The sequence below is a fragment of the Fukomys damarensis genome, unplaced genomic scaffold (genome assembly GCF_012274545.1).
Source record: "Fukomys damarensis isolate Sample0158 unplaced genomic scaffold, DMR_v1.0_HiC HiC_scaffold_26, whole genome shotgun sequence".
Lineage (NCBI taxonomy): Eukaryota > Metazoa > Chordata > Mammalia > Rodentia > Bathyergidae > Fukomys > Fukomys damarensis.
Genome location: NW_022900938.1, coordinates 22,701,895 through 22,716,918, shown reverse-complemented (window position 1 = coordinate 22,716,918; position 15,024 = coordinate 22,701,895). Strand labels below are relative to the sequence as shown.

General features: G+C 41.4%; 1 protein-coding gene across 7 annotated transcripts in view; it reads left to right on the top strand.

Moving 5' to 3' along the window:
• Positions 1–3,170, top strand: part of Rapgef4 (Rap guanine nucleotide exchange factor 4) — a 233,933-nt gene extending 230,763 nt beyond the window's left edge. For all 7 annotated transcript variants that reach the window (XM_010607008.1, XM_010607007.1, XM_010607005.3 and 4 more), the window contains one exon: positions 2,378–3,170. In XM_010607008.1, the coding sequence (XP_010605310.1) occupies positions 2,378–2,505 (128 nt within the window). In that variant the 3' untranslated portion in view covers positions 2,506–3,170. The remainder of the gene's footprint in view (positions 1–2,377) is intronic.
• Positions 3,171–15,024: the final 11,854 nt, after the last annotated feature.

Below are 15,024 nucleotides of genomic sequence, written 5' to 3'. Positions count from 1 at the left end.
GTCATGCTAGACCAGTGCTACCGTCTCCTGCAACTAGGGCCAGACCTTGGCTTCCGAGACCTGGTTCGGAAGTCTGGAGACGGAACCTATGAAGTTTTTGGTTAATGTCGTTCTATGAGTTTCTTGAAGAAATTTGGCTCATGACTACATGGCAGAATGACATGATCATGACTGCACCTAGTAGTGCCATTTCCTCAGGGAGATCCAATTCCAAGAAACGGAAAGCTTCTTGTTTTATTAAGCAGAATGGTTTCCTTTTTGTAGGGCATGATGGGCCAAATCCACAGTTCATGTTCATTTTTTTTTTTTTTTAATGAACAGAGGGGAAAATCTAGGAAAAGCAGACCTTTAAAAGTTAAATCAAGGGCGGGGGGTGGGTGGAGCTCAGTGGTGCCGCCGCCTGTCTGGCAGGCGCAAAGTCCTGACTTTGATCCCTGGTACCAAAAAAAAAGTTAATTCAAATGATTGTACCTTATATAACTTCCAAAATAAGAATAGTTTTAGGCATCATCAACCATTTCCTGTGTGGATTCCATCAGAATTAAAGTGTCTTGTCATCTTTTCCTATAGTGATTTACTGTGTATTTAAAGAAATGGTCATAAAGCAGCTGTACAAGTGATATGAGAATAGATAAGCATCACCAGTTACAACAAGGGCTTACAGTCCAGATCCACGGCCCTCAGCGAGTGTCCCAAGAAATTCTTGAAATTATATCCAAAATACTGCACACCTAAGAGGGTTCCTAGCCTTAAGAGGGGGTTTGTTGAGTTTCAAGAACCAAAGAACCATGATAGAATCTACTTTGTTTTATGAACCTCTTTAGAAGTAAATTCTACATCCTTTCTGAGACAGGGGCATTTTTAAAAACCTCCTCTGTGAAGTTATCAGTTGTTGAAGTTATCAGTAAGTTCTGGTAAACAACAGCTGCTCAGCTCTGAAGTCAACAGTCTATAGATAAAGCTATAGGAATAGATTCATAAATATTGCGGGGATGTGTACAATGTAATTACAGTATATTGTACGTGTGGAGTACACTGCCAGTTAGAAATGAAGGAAATAAAGCACAATGTGTTCTGCAGTTTACTGTGGTATTATTTATATGTGATAATTATACTGATGAGTTTCTTCTTACAGAAAGTAGGGCCCTTTGTATCTTCTCTGCGTTTCTGTGTGCAGACCTGCGCTACTCCCCTTCACCCCTGTGCAGATGGCATTCCAATTGTCTCATCAAGTGGTGGGTGGATAGAACAGGAGCAACCGGCTTGCAGAAAGCTGTGTTGTACAGCTGGGAGAACTCTGGTCAGGAGTCCAGACTCCAGCTCGGCTGCTTGTGTTGTCTGGCTAGACCAGTGACCTCACACAGCACCCCATGGGACAGAATGCCACAAATCACAGAGTTGCTGGGTCCACACAGAGCATTTTCCCCTTTTATACTGAAATGTCACCATTTAACAATTGAGAGAATTCACAGGGAAGAGATTTAGATTTCTTATTTCTCCAAAGAAAGGGAAGAAGGAAGGAAGGAAATGAGGGAGGAAAAAAGAGAGAAGGAAAAGAAAAGAAAAGAAAATGGAAGAACTAGCAAGCGTGGGCACAGATTCCCACATGACAGAGACACTCAGAAGTCACTTCCCAAGGGAACTGTGTTTCTAGGCCCCACTGTCAAATGTGGCCTTCCTTGTCCTTATGTGATAGCCTAAGAGCGGCTATCAGCACTGGGTTTTCTTGCAGCACTGGTTTGACGAAAGTCAGATGGAATAGTACTTCAATTTTCGGAACCTGTGGTACCAGAGAATGTCAGAACATCAGCCCCCATGTCGGGTTTTCTTGGATCTGGTCAGTCTCTAAGAACATATGTCTGTGTCGTAGTGCTGAGCACTGTGTCCAGATGAAGGGGGCAGTCAGGACCTGATGATCTCCCTGTTTTGCTTCAGTTTGGTCCAGGTGTTATGTGTTTTTATGAGTTGCCGATGAAACTATGTCTTTTAACATCAGCCCCCATCTGGATCAAAAGAGGAGAAGACACAGAATGCGTGAGACAGAGGCAGGCTGGGAAAGGGAAACAATTTTCATCCGTCATCAGGGGCTATCAGACAGATGCTTCCCTTTTTATTTGGTGCCCTTCCCCCTCCCCACAATGTGCAATGCAGAGGAAAATGATCAAAAGAGATGATTCCATGGAGGAAAAGAAACGTGGAGGGTAGAAGGGAGGAGACAGAACAACCACGTGAAAATATTTCAGTGAATGTGGTATGTCGAAAGGTCTTGACAGAACTCGGGATCTGTGATAAATGTAATAAGTCGCTGGGGAAAATAAGGCTGGATCTCATATGCATATATAATGCAACGCCGATTCTGCCCTTTCCTCCTACCCAGATCCTGATGCAGCGCAAGCTAATAAGAACCATCAGGATGTCCGGAGTTACGTACGGCAATTAAATGTGATTGACAACCAGAGAACTTTATCACAGATGTCGCACAGATTAGAGCCTCGTCGGCCGTAGACATCTAAAGTGCCCACAGCAATGGTTTGTCTCCGGTCCACAATCTGATTTCACGAATGCCATTTATGCTACTAGTGACTGTAATGCCACTGGAGAAATCTACAAAAGAAACAGAGACATCCTGAGACACCTCAGGGCTGCTTTCAGCTTACCAACTAAATGGCAAGAGAAAAAATATTTGATTTCCATAAAGCTTACACACTCTAGCTTAGGAATCCCTGGTCTGTAATCACTGCTTCATTTCCAGTTGTGCCATCTTCATAAGGCCCACACGAAGAGCCTGGTAGAAATGCCACTGTCAAAAGAAATACCAAGCCCTGGGCACTTAACCCAAGAGTGCACACAGGAGATGTGCTACAGTGGGATTGATTTGGATACATTGATGGTGATTGTAGTTGCATAATTTTTAACTCAACATCTTGATTTTAACTCAACATCTTGGGGTTTGGAGAAGGATCGAGGAATCTGCGTAAGTCCAGATTATAGGTTTTATTCTTCCATCTTCATAGACTAACCTCTGAAGGTATACAACCTGACCACATTACTATAAAACATCATGGCTGTTGATGTAACTTAGGGAGGACTGGTCTGTAATTTCTGAAAGGTGTAGGGAATAATACTTATGTTTACAATGTAACTTTTTAAATTTACAAATCAGGATTATATACATAAGAATTCCACTAAGAAACACTAACGTTCTTAAAATTGCCAGCGTTAAGACAGGAAATAACATTTCAGAAGAGCACAATACACACAAAACATTTTCCAAAACTGAAATATTTTCCTGGGCATTAAAAACCTTTCAGCTACAAATTTATTGTTACCAATGAAAAAAAACATATTTTCTGGATTTAAATGTTATTACAAATATCTTAATTTTCAACAATTGTTTTGCACTTTCAAATAGATTGTAAATAGTTCATTCAATCAATGGTATAGTTTTATTTATTTGCTACATAATAGATATTGTGCCAAATAATTACTTTTTATTTATTTTATTTAGTATGTAATTTTGGAGTACATTTTTTTCTGTTCTCACAGTTAGATTACATTTAATGTGTAAGAATTGTATGTATGTATATCTTCTGTAAATAGCATCTAGTATCTTCATTAAATATTCTTGTTGACAAGAAATAATTGTGTTCTTTTCATTTTTGGTTCCTAGGAGAAATATGGCTATTTAGTATACTAGTTGCTTTATTGTTGTTGTTGTTATTTCCCTGCTCCTCCTCCTCCTCCTTATTTCCTTTAATTACTGAGGTTTGAACCCAGGGTTCCATGCATGCTAAGGATACACTCTACCACTGAGCAACACCCCAAACCTGGGTTTTTTAAGTCAAAATAAGTTCATGTGCTAAAATTCACCCTATTAAAGTACACAAGCCAGGTGTGGTGGCGAACACCTGTAATCCATGCACTTGGAAGGTTGAGGCAGGAAGATCTCTGTGAGTTCAAGGCTAGCCTGGACTCCAATGTGAATTCAAGGCCAGCCTGAACCACATAGTGAGACTTGTGTCAAAAAAATAAATGAATTGCACAATCCAGTGGTTTCTGGTATACTCACAAGGTTATAAACTATGATCACTATCTAAGTTCTTATCCTTAAAAGAAACTAATACACTCATTAGTAGTCATGGCTCGTTCTTCTCTTCTTCTTCACCTGGTGAAGTAAATCCCTATGGATTTACTCTGCACATTTCAGATAAAGGGATTTGTACAATGGTAGGCCTTTTGTGTCTGATTTCTTTCAATTAACAGGATGTTTTCAAAATTATCCCATGTTATAACTTGTATCACTATTTCACTCCATTTTATGACTGATATCCCATTGTATGGATATACCACATTTTGTTTGTCCACCACTTGATAAATATTTGGTGGTGGTTTCTATTTTTTTGGCTATTAGAAATATTGCTGCCATAAAGAGGTACTGGATTGCAGAATGTTGGTGTGAGACCTCATACCATTTCTCAGTAATTTAAGCACTTAGTTAATATTTTTTATACTTAGTTAATATTTAATGAAGAGATTCCTAAAGTTCTTTAAATTCTGGCTGTGTCTCTACTGTTTAGTAAGCCAGAGTTTCCAGAATGTGTTTCAGGATATTCTAGTCTCACATGTTCACACTGCAAAGCAAAAAATAAAAGTGTCATCTTCAAATAAACTTGGGAACCACTTCATAGTACTTCCATTGTTAGAAATAATTCTGAGGTGGGCCGGGGATTTACCTCAGTGGTGCAGCCTCCTGCCTCACAAGCACAAGATCCCAAGCTCGATCCCCGTACCAAAAAACAAGCAAAAACACTGAATTCTAAGTATTCATCCATAGAATTAAATAAATCCTATCGAAATCCCTTTTAATACCCCACAATTAATACCTGCTTTGAGAAATACTAAAGTAGGAAAATGGCTTTCTGCATTCATTTATGTAATATTTCAAGGTCCTTGGGAGCAAGAGTATTGCTTTCTGCAGTATTACCCCTTCAAAGCAAATACAATACCTGAGGTTCCCCAGGCAGTGTATTTTTTTAAAAAGTTGCCATATGTTTTCTTGAAGTCATTATTGTTCAACATTTCTCTATATCATGGTCCTCAATCAGCTGCAGTTTCCACTATTCTACATCTCTAGCTCATTTACAGTGATGATAAAATAAAACTGATGGCCCATTCCTTGGACCTTCTTGTTCTTATTTTACTCTTTTTCCTGTTTCTTATCAGCTAGTGTCCTATAGACAGCAGCACCTTTTCCCGATTCCATGGCGACTGACACCTTGTGACCTTATTCTAATTTAGTTTCAACATTATTCAAAATTAATACATATTCTCCCATGTATATTCCCCTTGGTCTTCCAAATGAGAATAATGATTACTCTACACAATAAAGATAAGGGATTTTAATTATGTCCAGCTTCTATGAAAATGCATTAAACCCTTTTATTCGAGGTAGCAATGGTGAAGTAAAAGAATTGACACTCTCCAACTGTAGAGTAGTAGCCAAGCAACCCGTTCCTGAGACAGGAGATGCAGTTAATATTTTAAAACTTGCAAACAAGCCAAAAGCAAATGAGATGCCTAAAGGGTCACATGAAGGATAATGAGGTTTGCTGGAAGAAGTAAAAAAGAAGAAAGAATGTTTTTACCAAAAGCACCCATAGAAAATTACACATTTAAGTGTTTAACATACCTACTTAGCAAGGTCACTGGCATGGTGTATGAGAGCTAAGCTTTTCCAGCAATTTTTTAATACCATGCGGTTTAAATATATTTCTCCTGAATTCAGTGGCATTTTCTCTGAAGATATGAATGCAGATCAATGAACACCAGTGTGAGAAAATTTAAAAAAATGTCATTCTAGTTTCAAAATGTGCCTGTAATAATAATTTTAAGAGCCAGCATAAAGTACACAATATGGTAAAATGAACCTGTACCTCTAATAGCTTTCCTTTTGCTGTCAATCTAAAATGTATTACACCTCTTGCTTCCAATTTTAATTTGTCCTATGGGGTAGAGTATGGAGTCAGATGAGCTAGTCACAGCATCCTTTACTTATAAACTGGAAAAAAACTTTAACTTGAGTGTTGTTAGTCACTTTTCTGTTCACGTATTCATTCACTGATTCAGTAGCAAACAATGAGGGGTATTATTTGGCTCTTAAATATCCCCCAGGAGTCCACATATGGAAGGCTTGGTCACCAGCCCATGTGCTGTTGGGAGGTAGTGGAACATTTAGGAGGTGGGGCCTAGTGGAAGGAAGTTAGGTCATGAGGGGTGTGTCCCTGAAGAGGGTACTGGGGCTCTAGCCCTCCTCTTTCTCTCTGTTTCCCAGCTGCTGGGTTCCAAGCAGCGTCTTCTGTCACACACTGCCGCCATGATGTTCTGCCTTGCCACAAACCTGAAGGCAACATGACCAAGCAGCCATGGATTCAGCCCTCTGAAACCGTGAGCCAAAATAATTATTTCCTCCTTAAAATTTTATTTATCTCAGGTATTTTGTTAAAATAACAGCTTACACTAGGTATTTACTGAATGCCACACCCTCTACAGATTCTGGATTCAGTAGTGAACCAGAGAGGGTCCCTGTACTCCTGGAGCTTATCATCCTATGGGGGAGATAAGATTGATCGAATCACCACACACCCGAATGCTGCCAAGGAAAGGTATAATGATAGGAGCATGTGAAAGGGGGATTTAACCTGATACAAGGTGAGAAAATGTTGCCCTTGGTAGTGACAGGTGAGCTGGATGTTGAAACACGTGAATACTAACTGGCAGGAAGAGGAGAGAATATGCTGTAAGCAAGAGGCAGCCTTGAGAGTGAGGGATGGGAAGTTCACCATGGCCAATGGGGGGAAAAGGTGCGAGTTAGGGTTAGAAAGAAAGGTTCAGAATGTGTGAGGCCTGAAGGCTGAAAGAGCTTTATCTTTTACCCAAGGGCAGTATGAAGACAGCTGTGCTTGAAGAATGAGGCTGCCCTTCTAATGGTGGCCCTTGGAGGCCAGAGCTGTGGCTCTCTGTTCCTGGACACATGGTAAGTGGCATCCATAATGCCTTATTATGCAGGCTTAAAAACTAGGGTGGAAGGATTTGTGGATAATGACAAGCACTAGAAAGCAGAAGTAGACCCAGATATGCCATCAACAGTATCATTTCTGACTAAATCTACTTAGTCGAAGTCATTTTTTAAAATGTCTACCATGGTAAAATATACATACTATAAAATTTGCCATTTTAATGTTTTACAAGTGAACAATTCAGTGGTGTTAAGTACTGTATGGATTTCCTGACATGACTGCTGCCATCTTGAGTTGTGACCACCACGACTGCCCTAGAGTAACCCTAGTTAGTTTTTACTTCATATTTTCCAGAATTCTATAAATAGACAAAACCATTAGAATGGTATGTGGAGTTTTACAGCCAGACTGTGGCACCAGGAATGTGCCTGACTCTGATACTGGCTTAAGACAAACCAGGTACATTCTATTTTAGATGAAGTCACTTGTTCTAACCAATATGCCTCTTCTCCTGACCCCAATCCTAGGGATCCAGTTGCTGTCACTGAAGACCATGCTTCTCTCTCGGTAAGTCCCCCTAATAAATTATACACTATGCAATCCTAAATCTCTCTGCCTCTCTTTCTTCAGTCTCTTGGGGCCAGTTCTCAAATACTAGGTTCTTGGTCCAGAGCAAGTACATTCACTTCATTTTACAACCACCACCACTATGCATCTCCAAATTTTCAACATCCCAAACTGAAATTCTGTACCCAATAAACAATAACTCTCCACTTTCCTCTTCCTTTAGCTCCTAGTAACAATTATTCTACTTTTATCTCTGTGAATTTACATATTTTAGGTATCAAAAACTTATGAGTGGAATCATTCAACATCTGTCCTTTTGTGCCTGAATTGCTTCACTTAGCAGAAAGTTTTCAAAGTTCACACATATTGTATTATGTTTCCTTTTCATTGCTGAATAACAGTCCATTTTGTGTATAATGGTACCTCCGTTCATGAACTTAATTCTTTCCCCAATTCTAGTGGCACACCAAATTGAACAGAGTCGAGTTTTCCCATACGTCAACCTTCAACCCAACCATTGAATCTCACTCAGTTCTCGTCCAATTTGGTTTGTGACCAGGATCATAGAATGAATTAAATCGATGAACCAAGGTATCACTGAACATCTTGTCTGTTCATTCATCTGCTGATGATACTTGGTTTGGTCAAGGCCCAGCTTTTTTGGTACCGGGGATCGAACCCGGGTCCTTGCACTTGTGAGGCAGGCAGTGGAATCACTGAGCTAAATCCCTGGCAAGGCCCAGCTTTTTAATTCTTTGGGGGTCTATACCTAGAAGTAAGATTGCTGAGTCTTCTGGTAGTTCTGTGTTTAAGTTTTTGAGATACTGACATCCTGTCTTCCACAATGACTGCAACACTTTATGGGCTACAGTTGGCGTAGCCCATGATTACCTGTGTCATCCCTATGGAGACCAAAGCTATCAATTGTTGGGCATGACTGCCAGGAAGAATGGTGACCAGGGGACCCAGGGCTCAGCAAGGAGGTAGTACGGTTTGGCTTTTCTTTTCTTTTCTTTTTTTTTTTTTTAGATAGTGCTTTCCTGTGTGGTCCCGGCTGATCTCGAACTTACTATGTAACTCATGCTGGCCTTAAACTCACAGCATCCTCCTGCCTCAGCTTCACTTGTGCTGGGATTACAGGTGTGTGCCCATCTTAGGTATGATCTAAGTGTGCCCCGCAAGTTGAAAAGTTGAGCCTGATGCAAGAGGGTAGGTCATGAGGGTGCTTAGAAGGAATGAAAGTTCTTGAGAGACCCCAGTTAGTTCCTGTGAGAGTGGATTGCTATCAAAGAGTGAGTCTGTGCTGCCTCACTCTCTGGTTTTTCCTTTCGCCATGTGACGTCTCCTCACACGTGCTCTGGCCCATCACGCTGTCTACCGTGAGAGCTCATCAGAGACTAAACAGATGGGGCTCTCTGATCTCGGGCTTTTAGCCTCCAAACTAGCCCGAACTTTGAGGCAGACTTGCTGCCCTGGGGTGAGGCATCAGTCCGACACCACAGGAAGGGAGGAGTGAGGGGAATATTACTAACCTTGAAAGAATAAGATCATTAGAACAAGCAGAGCACCTGCCTTGCTTGGGCTTCTTTGCATGTGCTTACTGGGCAACTAGGGAAGGTCAAGGAGGCTGCTCAAGGAAGCCAGGATCTTTGTTTCTGGGACAGTTCACATTTGGGAAGACTGGGGCCAAAGTCCCACCACACAGGGATATAACTGCAAAGCCCAGGAACCCATGGGTGTTGGCATTCCTCTGCAGATCTGAGAGAGACAGAGAGCTTGGTGCCAGGGCACACGAGAGGTGAGAGTTTTTAAACTTCCTAGTCAGGCGTCTCCCAATGATAACACCAGGGATCTGGCTGGAATGGAGAAGAATTGATTCCAGGAGGGTGTCCTTGATATTTTAGAGCAGAAGGAAAGACTGATGGGAGGAAATAGGCTCATGGTAAGGAGATTTAGTGCCTCTGAGGGGACTGGTTCTGCACTGGTTAAGACACAGTAACTTTGATGGACCAAGAAAGTTGGTTCAGTAAAAAGGTCAACTTTATCAACAAGTCTGTTGTTATGTATAATGGTTCTTTAGAGAAACAGAACCAACAGAAGCTTCTGCAAAGGAGAAGATTAGTGATTCCAAACCTGCAGTGTGAGCCAGCAGGCTTGAGACCTGGGAGAACCCAGGGTGTGGGCCCAGTCTGAAAACCCTCAGGTGGGGCGGAAGATGGTGTAGATGAAGTCTAAAGGTGGCCTTCAGAAGAATTCCTCTTGCTGGGGGAGGCTAGGCTTTTTGTTCTTCTCAGGTGCTTTTAACTAATTAGATGAGGCCTGCCTGCATTGGGGCAGTCTGCTTTACCGATCTGGATGTTAATCTCACCCAAAACACCTGCTAAATTGACATACAAAATCAAATGTCATGTTGTATCATATGTATCATGCTTCTTACTCCCATCATGCCTCAGTCATAGACCAGCTGGTCCAGGAAAGAATGGGTCAGCTCTGCCCTGTGTAGTCCCTGCTCCTTCCGGGATCATCTGGCCCACACTTACTTGTGGACGGAAAAGGGTTCTCAGGAAGTGAGCAGATATTCAAGGGCCCTCAAGGCCCTGGCACAGAGCGGGTGTCACACAGCGGGTGTCCCGTCACTTCTGCAGCCCTCTGCAAGCCACAGTGGGCTGAGAGTAAATAACTCTGTCCCCTGCTGTGCAGAGCTGCCAAACCCTATCACTAAAGTTGTATCACGTGGAAGAGAAAGTTACTGCCACTGCTGCAAAGTATCTACAAGAGCGAAGGTAGCACATGACGTGTGAGCAGTGAGCCCACTGCTCGTGCTGCGGGGAGGTTCTCGGGCAAGTGTTTCAAGTGTGCTTCTCCTGGGTGAAGCGAACATGCCTGATCATCAGAGAGACTGGGCTTGACCCAGGGCCACTCCATTGTGCACCTCCAGCTGCCTCTGAACCACTGAAGATCCCCCTTACACAGGCTTCCTTGTGTGTACAGATGTCAGCTCTGAGCCATTGCTGATGTATTTAACCTCTTGGAAGTTCAGCGTCCTACATCTGCCAATGGAATTAGAACACATCTCTCACACAGGCTGTGGTGAGGGTGAAGTGAGTAAGATATATAAAGTGCCTGGTACACAAAGTGTGTGGTGCTCAAGATACATCGATGCCTTTCCTGCCTCTCTGCCGTAAGAGTCCATGGTGAAGGGTACTTTAGAACATTCAAGGATGCCTGAGAGTCTTCAGCCAAACCAATTATTAAAGGATGGAAAGGGAGAGAAACTTACATGGGGGCTTTAAGTCATTGAATTCGATTCAGGATAGAAGGACAATTAGAGATTGTGTCAGACACTTGCCCTTTGTATCCCAAACTTGCATGATGCCAGTTTTGCAAAATTTTTGCTACAGTAGCCTAAGCGGGATGCCACTATGCTGCACCTATGTGCAGACATACTTAAAAGTTTTTGCAGTGGAGCAGAAAGCATTTTAAATTCCTGAAGGAGATAGAAGTGGAAATAGAATGAGACTCATGCTTCTTACGAAGATAAAATGTTAAAAATGAAACAGTGGACCACAAACTACACCCAGGTCAAACACAAGTCATTCATACAGAGATCACACAAGAAGTTAGATTGTAAGCTAGCCTGTGTGTTCAATTACATGTTCAATCCACGTAGCCTAGAATCGGTTATGCATGGTTATGAGATTTCTCCTAAAAAAGGTGCACTTCATTCATAGTCCTAATATTCCCCCACCTAATACTCATAAGCCATTATAAAATCCATTTATATTGCTGGCTTCAGAAATTAAATTGTAGGTATGAAGCACAGTATATATTAAATTAGGGATTATTGTCTGTGGCACTCTGTGAGCCAGGTGTTGCTGGGCCATTTTAATTAAGAATTTGTTTTCTGTAACAACATGAGAAAAATGAATAACATTAAGTCAACACTGCAACAGTTATGAGAGAGGATAGCTGATATGCACAGTTGTATTATAGGCTTGCTGGATAGAGTTTATTTATTTATTTATTTTGGTACCAGGGATTGAACTCCAGTCCTTGCGCTTGCAAGGCAGGCCACCAAGCCACTGAGCTAAATCCCCGGCCCCTGGATAGAGTTTATTTATGCATTAGGGAAACATGTCTTTGGAGCAACAGTGGAATTCTTGCCAAGAGATGATTGCTAGGGGTTTCAAAAAATTCTGTGATTTTTTTTTTTTCTAATTAGAAGAAGAGTAAGGACACCAAGGAATTCAGAGTTTTAAACACAGAATTGTCTGAATGTTGACTTGGAACACTTTCCTGGGCTATGTTGTTTCAGAGCCCGATGCTCTTGCCTGTCAGTTCTGTAGTTTATTGTCCCTCACTCCATGCCACACAGTACAGCATTTCTCTTCTGAATACCGAAGAGTTGAGCATTCTCACTATCTGCTGATGAGGAAACAACTGAGAGAAATGAGCCATCCTGCCCAACATCGCAGGCTTAGATTACGTATGACGTGGTGGCGTTTCACACCCAGGAGATCTGCCTCAGCACGTGCTGTTAACTGTGAGGCCGCACTGTCTGCCTATCTTCTTACCTCCCAGGTGACTGATTCTTCAGGCTTTTACTGTTACAAAATGTAAACATAAAAGAGTTCAGAAACCAAAGCGTGATATTAATTTTGCCAAAATGTGGTGGGGCATCATGTGTTTATTTATTCATTTTGAAACATGGGTCTTTGCTGTATTGACGAGATTGGCCTTGAGCTCCTGTGCTCAGGTGATCGTCCCACCTCAGCCTCCTGAGTAACTGGAATGTAGGGCCCTTCATAAATACCCCATATATCACACACATGTAATCTGTCAGCTGTGGAAAGCCTTTATTTTCTCGAGATATAGTATTTCTTTGAATTGCCCGTAAGGAATCCACTCACATTCAGGAAGAAGCTTTAGTTCTATTTAAAATGCTCTGTGTCTTAAGCAGGGTGGCTGCCTCAATATTTTCATGTTGCTCTCTATGCCTTATTTCATTAAAAATTGACTCCTCTGAAATCAAACTAATGTACCCATTTTATAGAAAACATGGAGAAGGGGACTTGATTTAAAAAAATCACAGTATTTTACTTTTTACAATCCTGATTGGACATGTCTTGAAATCTCTCCTGTCAGTCAGATGTTTTTCTACTTCTATTCCCTATTTGCTCCATCCCTTCTGGTTTGCAGATCACTCTTGGGGCCCCTGAATCGTGCTTTCTCTTTTATGCAGACCAACTGAATTTTCTCATCGCTTCTAGCTCTGCACTCAGAACTCTCCAGTTCAGCTGAGCTTGAAGACATTGTTTGTACTGAGCAGTGAACAGTACTTAGGAGAGTACTGTAAATGAGGAAAAATAATTAACCAACTTATCAATATCAAAACGGTTGTGAGGCCCGGCGCGGGGGCGAGCATATGCCGTCCCAGGCACTTGGGAGGTTGAAGGAGGAGCACGGCTTGAGTTCAGGAGTTCAGAGCCAGACTCGGTGAAACAGTGAGACCCCGACTCAGAACCAAAACCACACCCTTAGAAAACCCTGAAAAGTAAAGCAAAACAGAAACAAAAAGCTACAACTACGTAAAACATCTATGGTCTGAAAGAAAAATACTTTTATTTAAAATCCAAACTGGCTACAGCTCCTTCTGCCTCCTAAAGGTGAGTGTCATATTTAAATCAGGAGCAGTAAATCCATTTCCTGGTATTTTTCACTTCATAGACTGGTGGGGGGATGGAAGAAGGCAAAACTGAAACTTCCCAACTTCCCCTAGCTGCGCTGTGCCCATGCACGCTTTCAGCACAGGGACCTGTCCCTGAAACAGGAGCCTCCCTGAGGCGTTGCCATTTCATCAGAGACAAATTCCCAGAATATGCACTGACATCACTCCTCCTTTCTCTTAAAATCCCCTAAATCATGACAAGCTTAGTAAGGGATAGTCTTTCCCCTGATATTTTCTATCCTCAGGGGCTACAGTGATACTTTTGCTGCCTTTCATGTCAAAGGACTTTTACCAATTCCCAGTTGTTCCCTGATCTTTACCTTCTCAACAACTAGTCATTTCCTTAAAGGCCTCTCAAGCTGCGGCAAAATTTAAACATTCAGTTAGATATTCTTCCTGACATTTTTGTCACCTCCAACATAATCTTGTACATCTTTTTGCCATTGGCTGTATGAGCTATAACTCCACAAAATGAGATAGAAAAAGCCCAAAGCACCATCGCACTAACTCAACCACAGGCTGAGCCAACCGTGAACTATACATATATAGCTTTCTGTTACTGTAACAAATACCTGGATAAACAACTTATAAACAGAAAAGATTTGCTTTGCCTCACAATTTTGAAGGTTTCAGTCCACAAAACCATTGCTTTGGTCTGCAGGGAGGCAACAATCAGATAAAAACAATGAGGGAAGGGCTGGGTATTCTTCAGGGCCCGCCTTGCCTCGGTGACCAGGAGACCTCTGGTGAACTACACCTCCCAAAGTCTTCACACCTCCCAGTGGTGACAAGTGTCCAATGCATGGGCCTTTGGGGGGCACTTTGGGCCCAAACCACAGCAGTTATCCTAGAAGAGGCCTCCTAAGGTAACCCTGATGGTCAACACGTCCCATCACATTCTGGACTCTTTCAAAAGCCAACGTTGAAAGTGGGGAGGAATACATGGAGATTTGTCATAAAACACGATTGGTAATTATGTGTGGCATGCTGAGGAGGATAGCAGATTGTCTTTTCCTCAGGAATCAGCTCTCACAGAATCTCCAAAATTTATGTAAGACAAATTGCCCTGAATGGCAATTAAACTAATATATAACTCAGGCTGGAGATTTAGCTCAGTGGTTCCGCTGCCTGCCTCTCAAGCACAAGGTCCCAACTTCAATCCCTGGTACTAAAACAAAAACAAAAAAACTAATGTATAACCCAATTAATGTCTTTCACTAAAGTTCAACTTTTTAAGACTTCAAAACAACAACATAAAAAGAAAAAGAAAAGAAAAAATCTGTTTCCATAGAGTTAGCAGGTTTTACTTGGTTTTATTACATCTTGTCTTTTTTAACTCAGAAGTCTGCTGTAGAATTATTTTTAAAATCTGGCATATAAAATTGTGTGCTGTTGAGTTAGGATAATATTAAAATGCAAAAGTGTTTTCTTCAACTCTTAGATTCAGTACTCAGTTGCTTTCAAAGCTAAACATGAAAGGATAACATATCTGTTGACATTTACTGGGAAAATGGACATTTATTGAAAGCTCAACATAGAAAAATCATCTAGAAATACAGCTTTTAATTCTCAGTGAAAATAATATCTGCAGTTGCCTTTATAATTTTGAATAACAGTACTCACCTTTTGTTTTATATAACATATAAACTACTTTCATATAAATTTCTTCATTTAAACTTGGTAAATACCCTGAAATAGCTAGGAGAATCATGA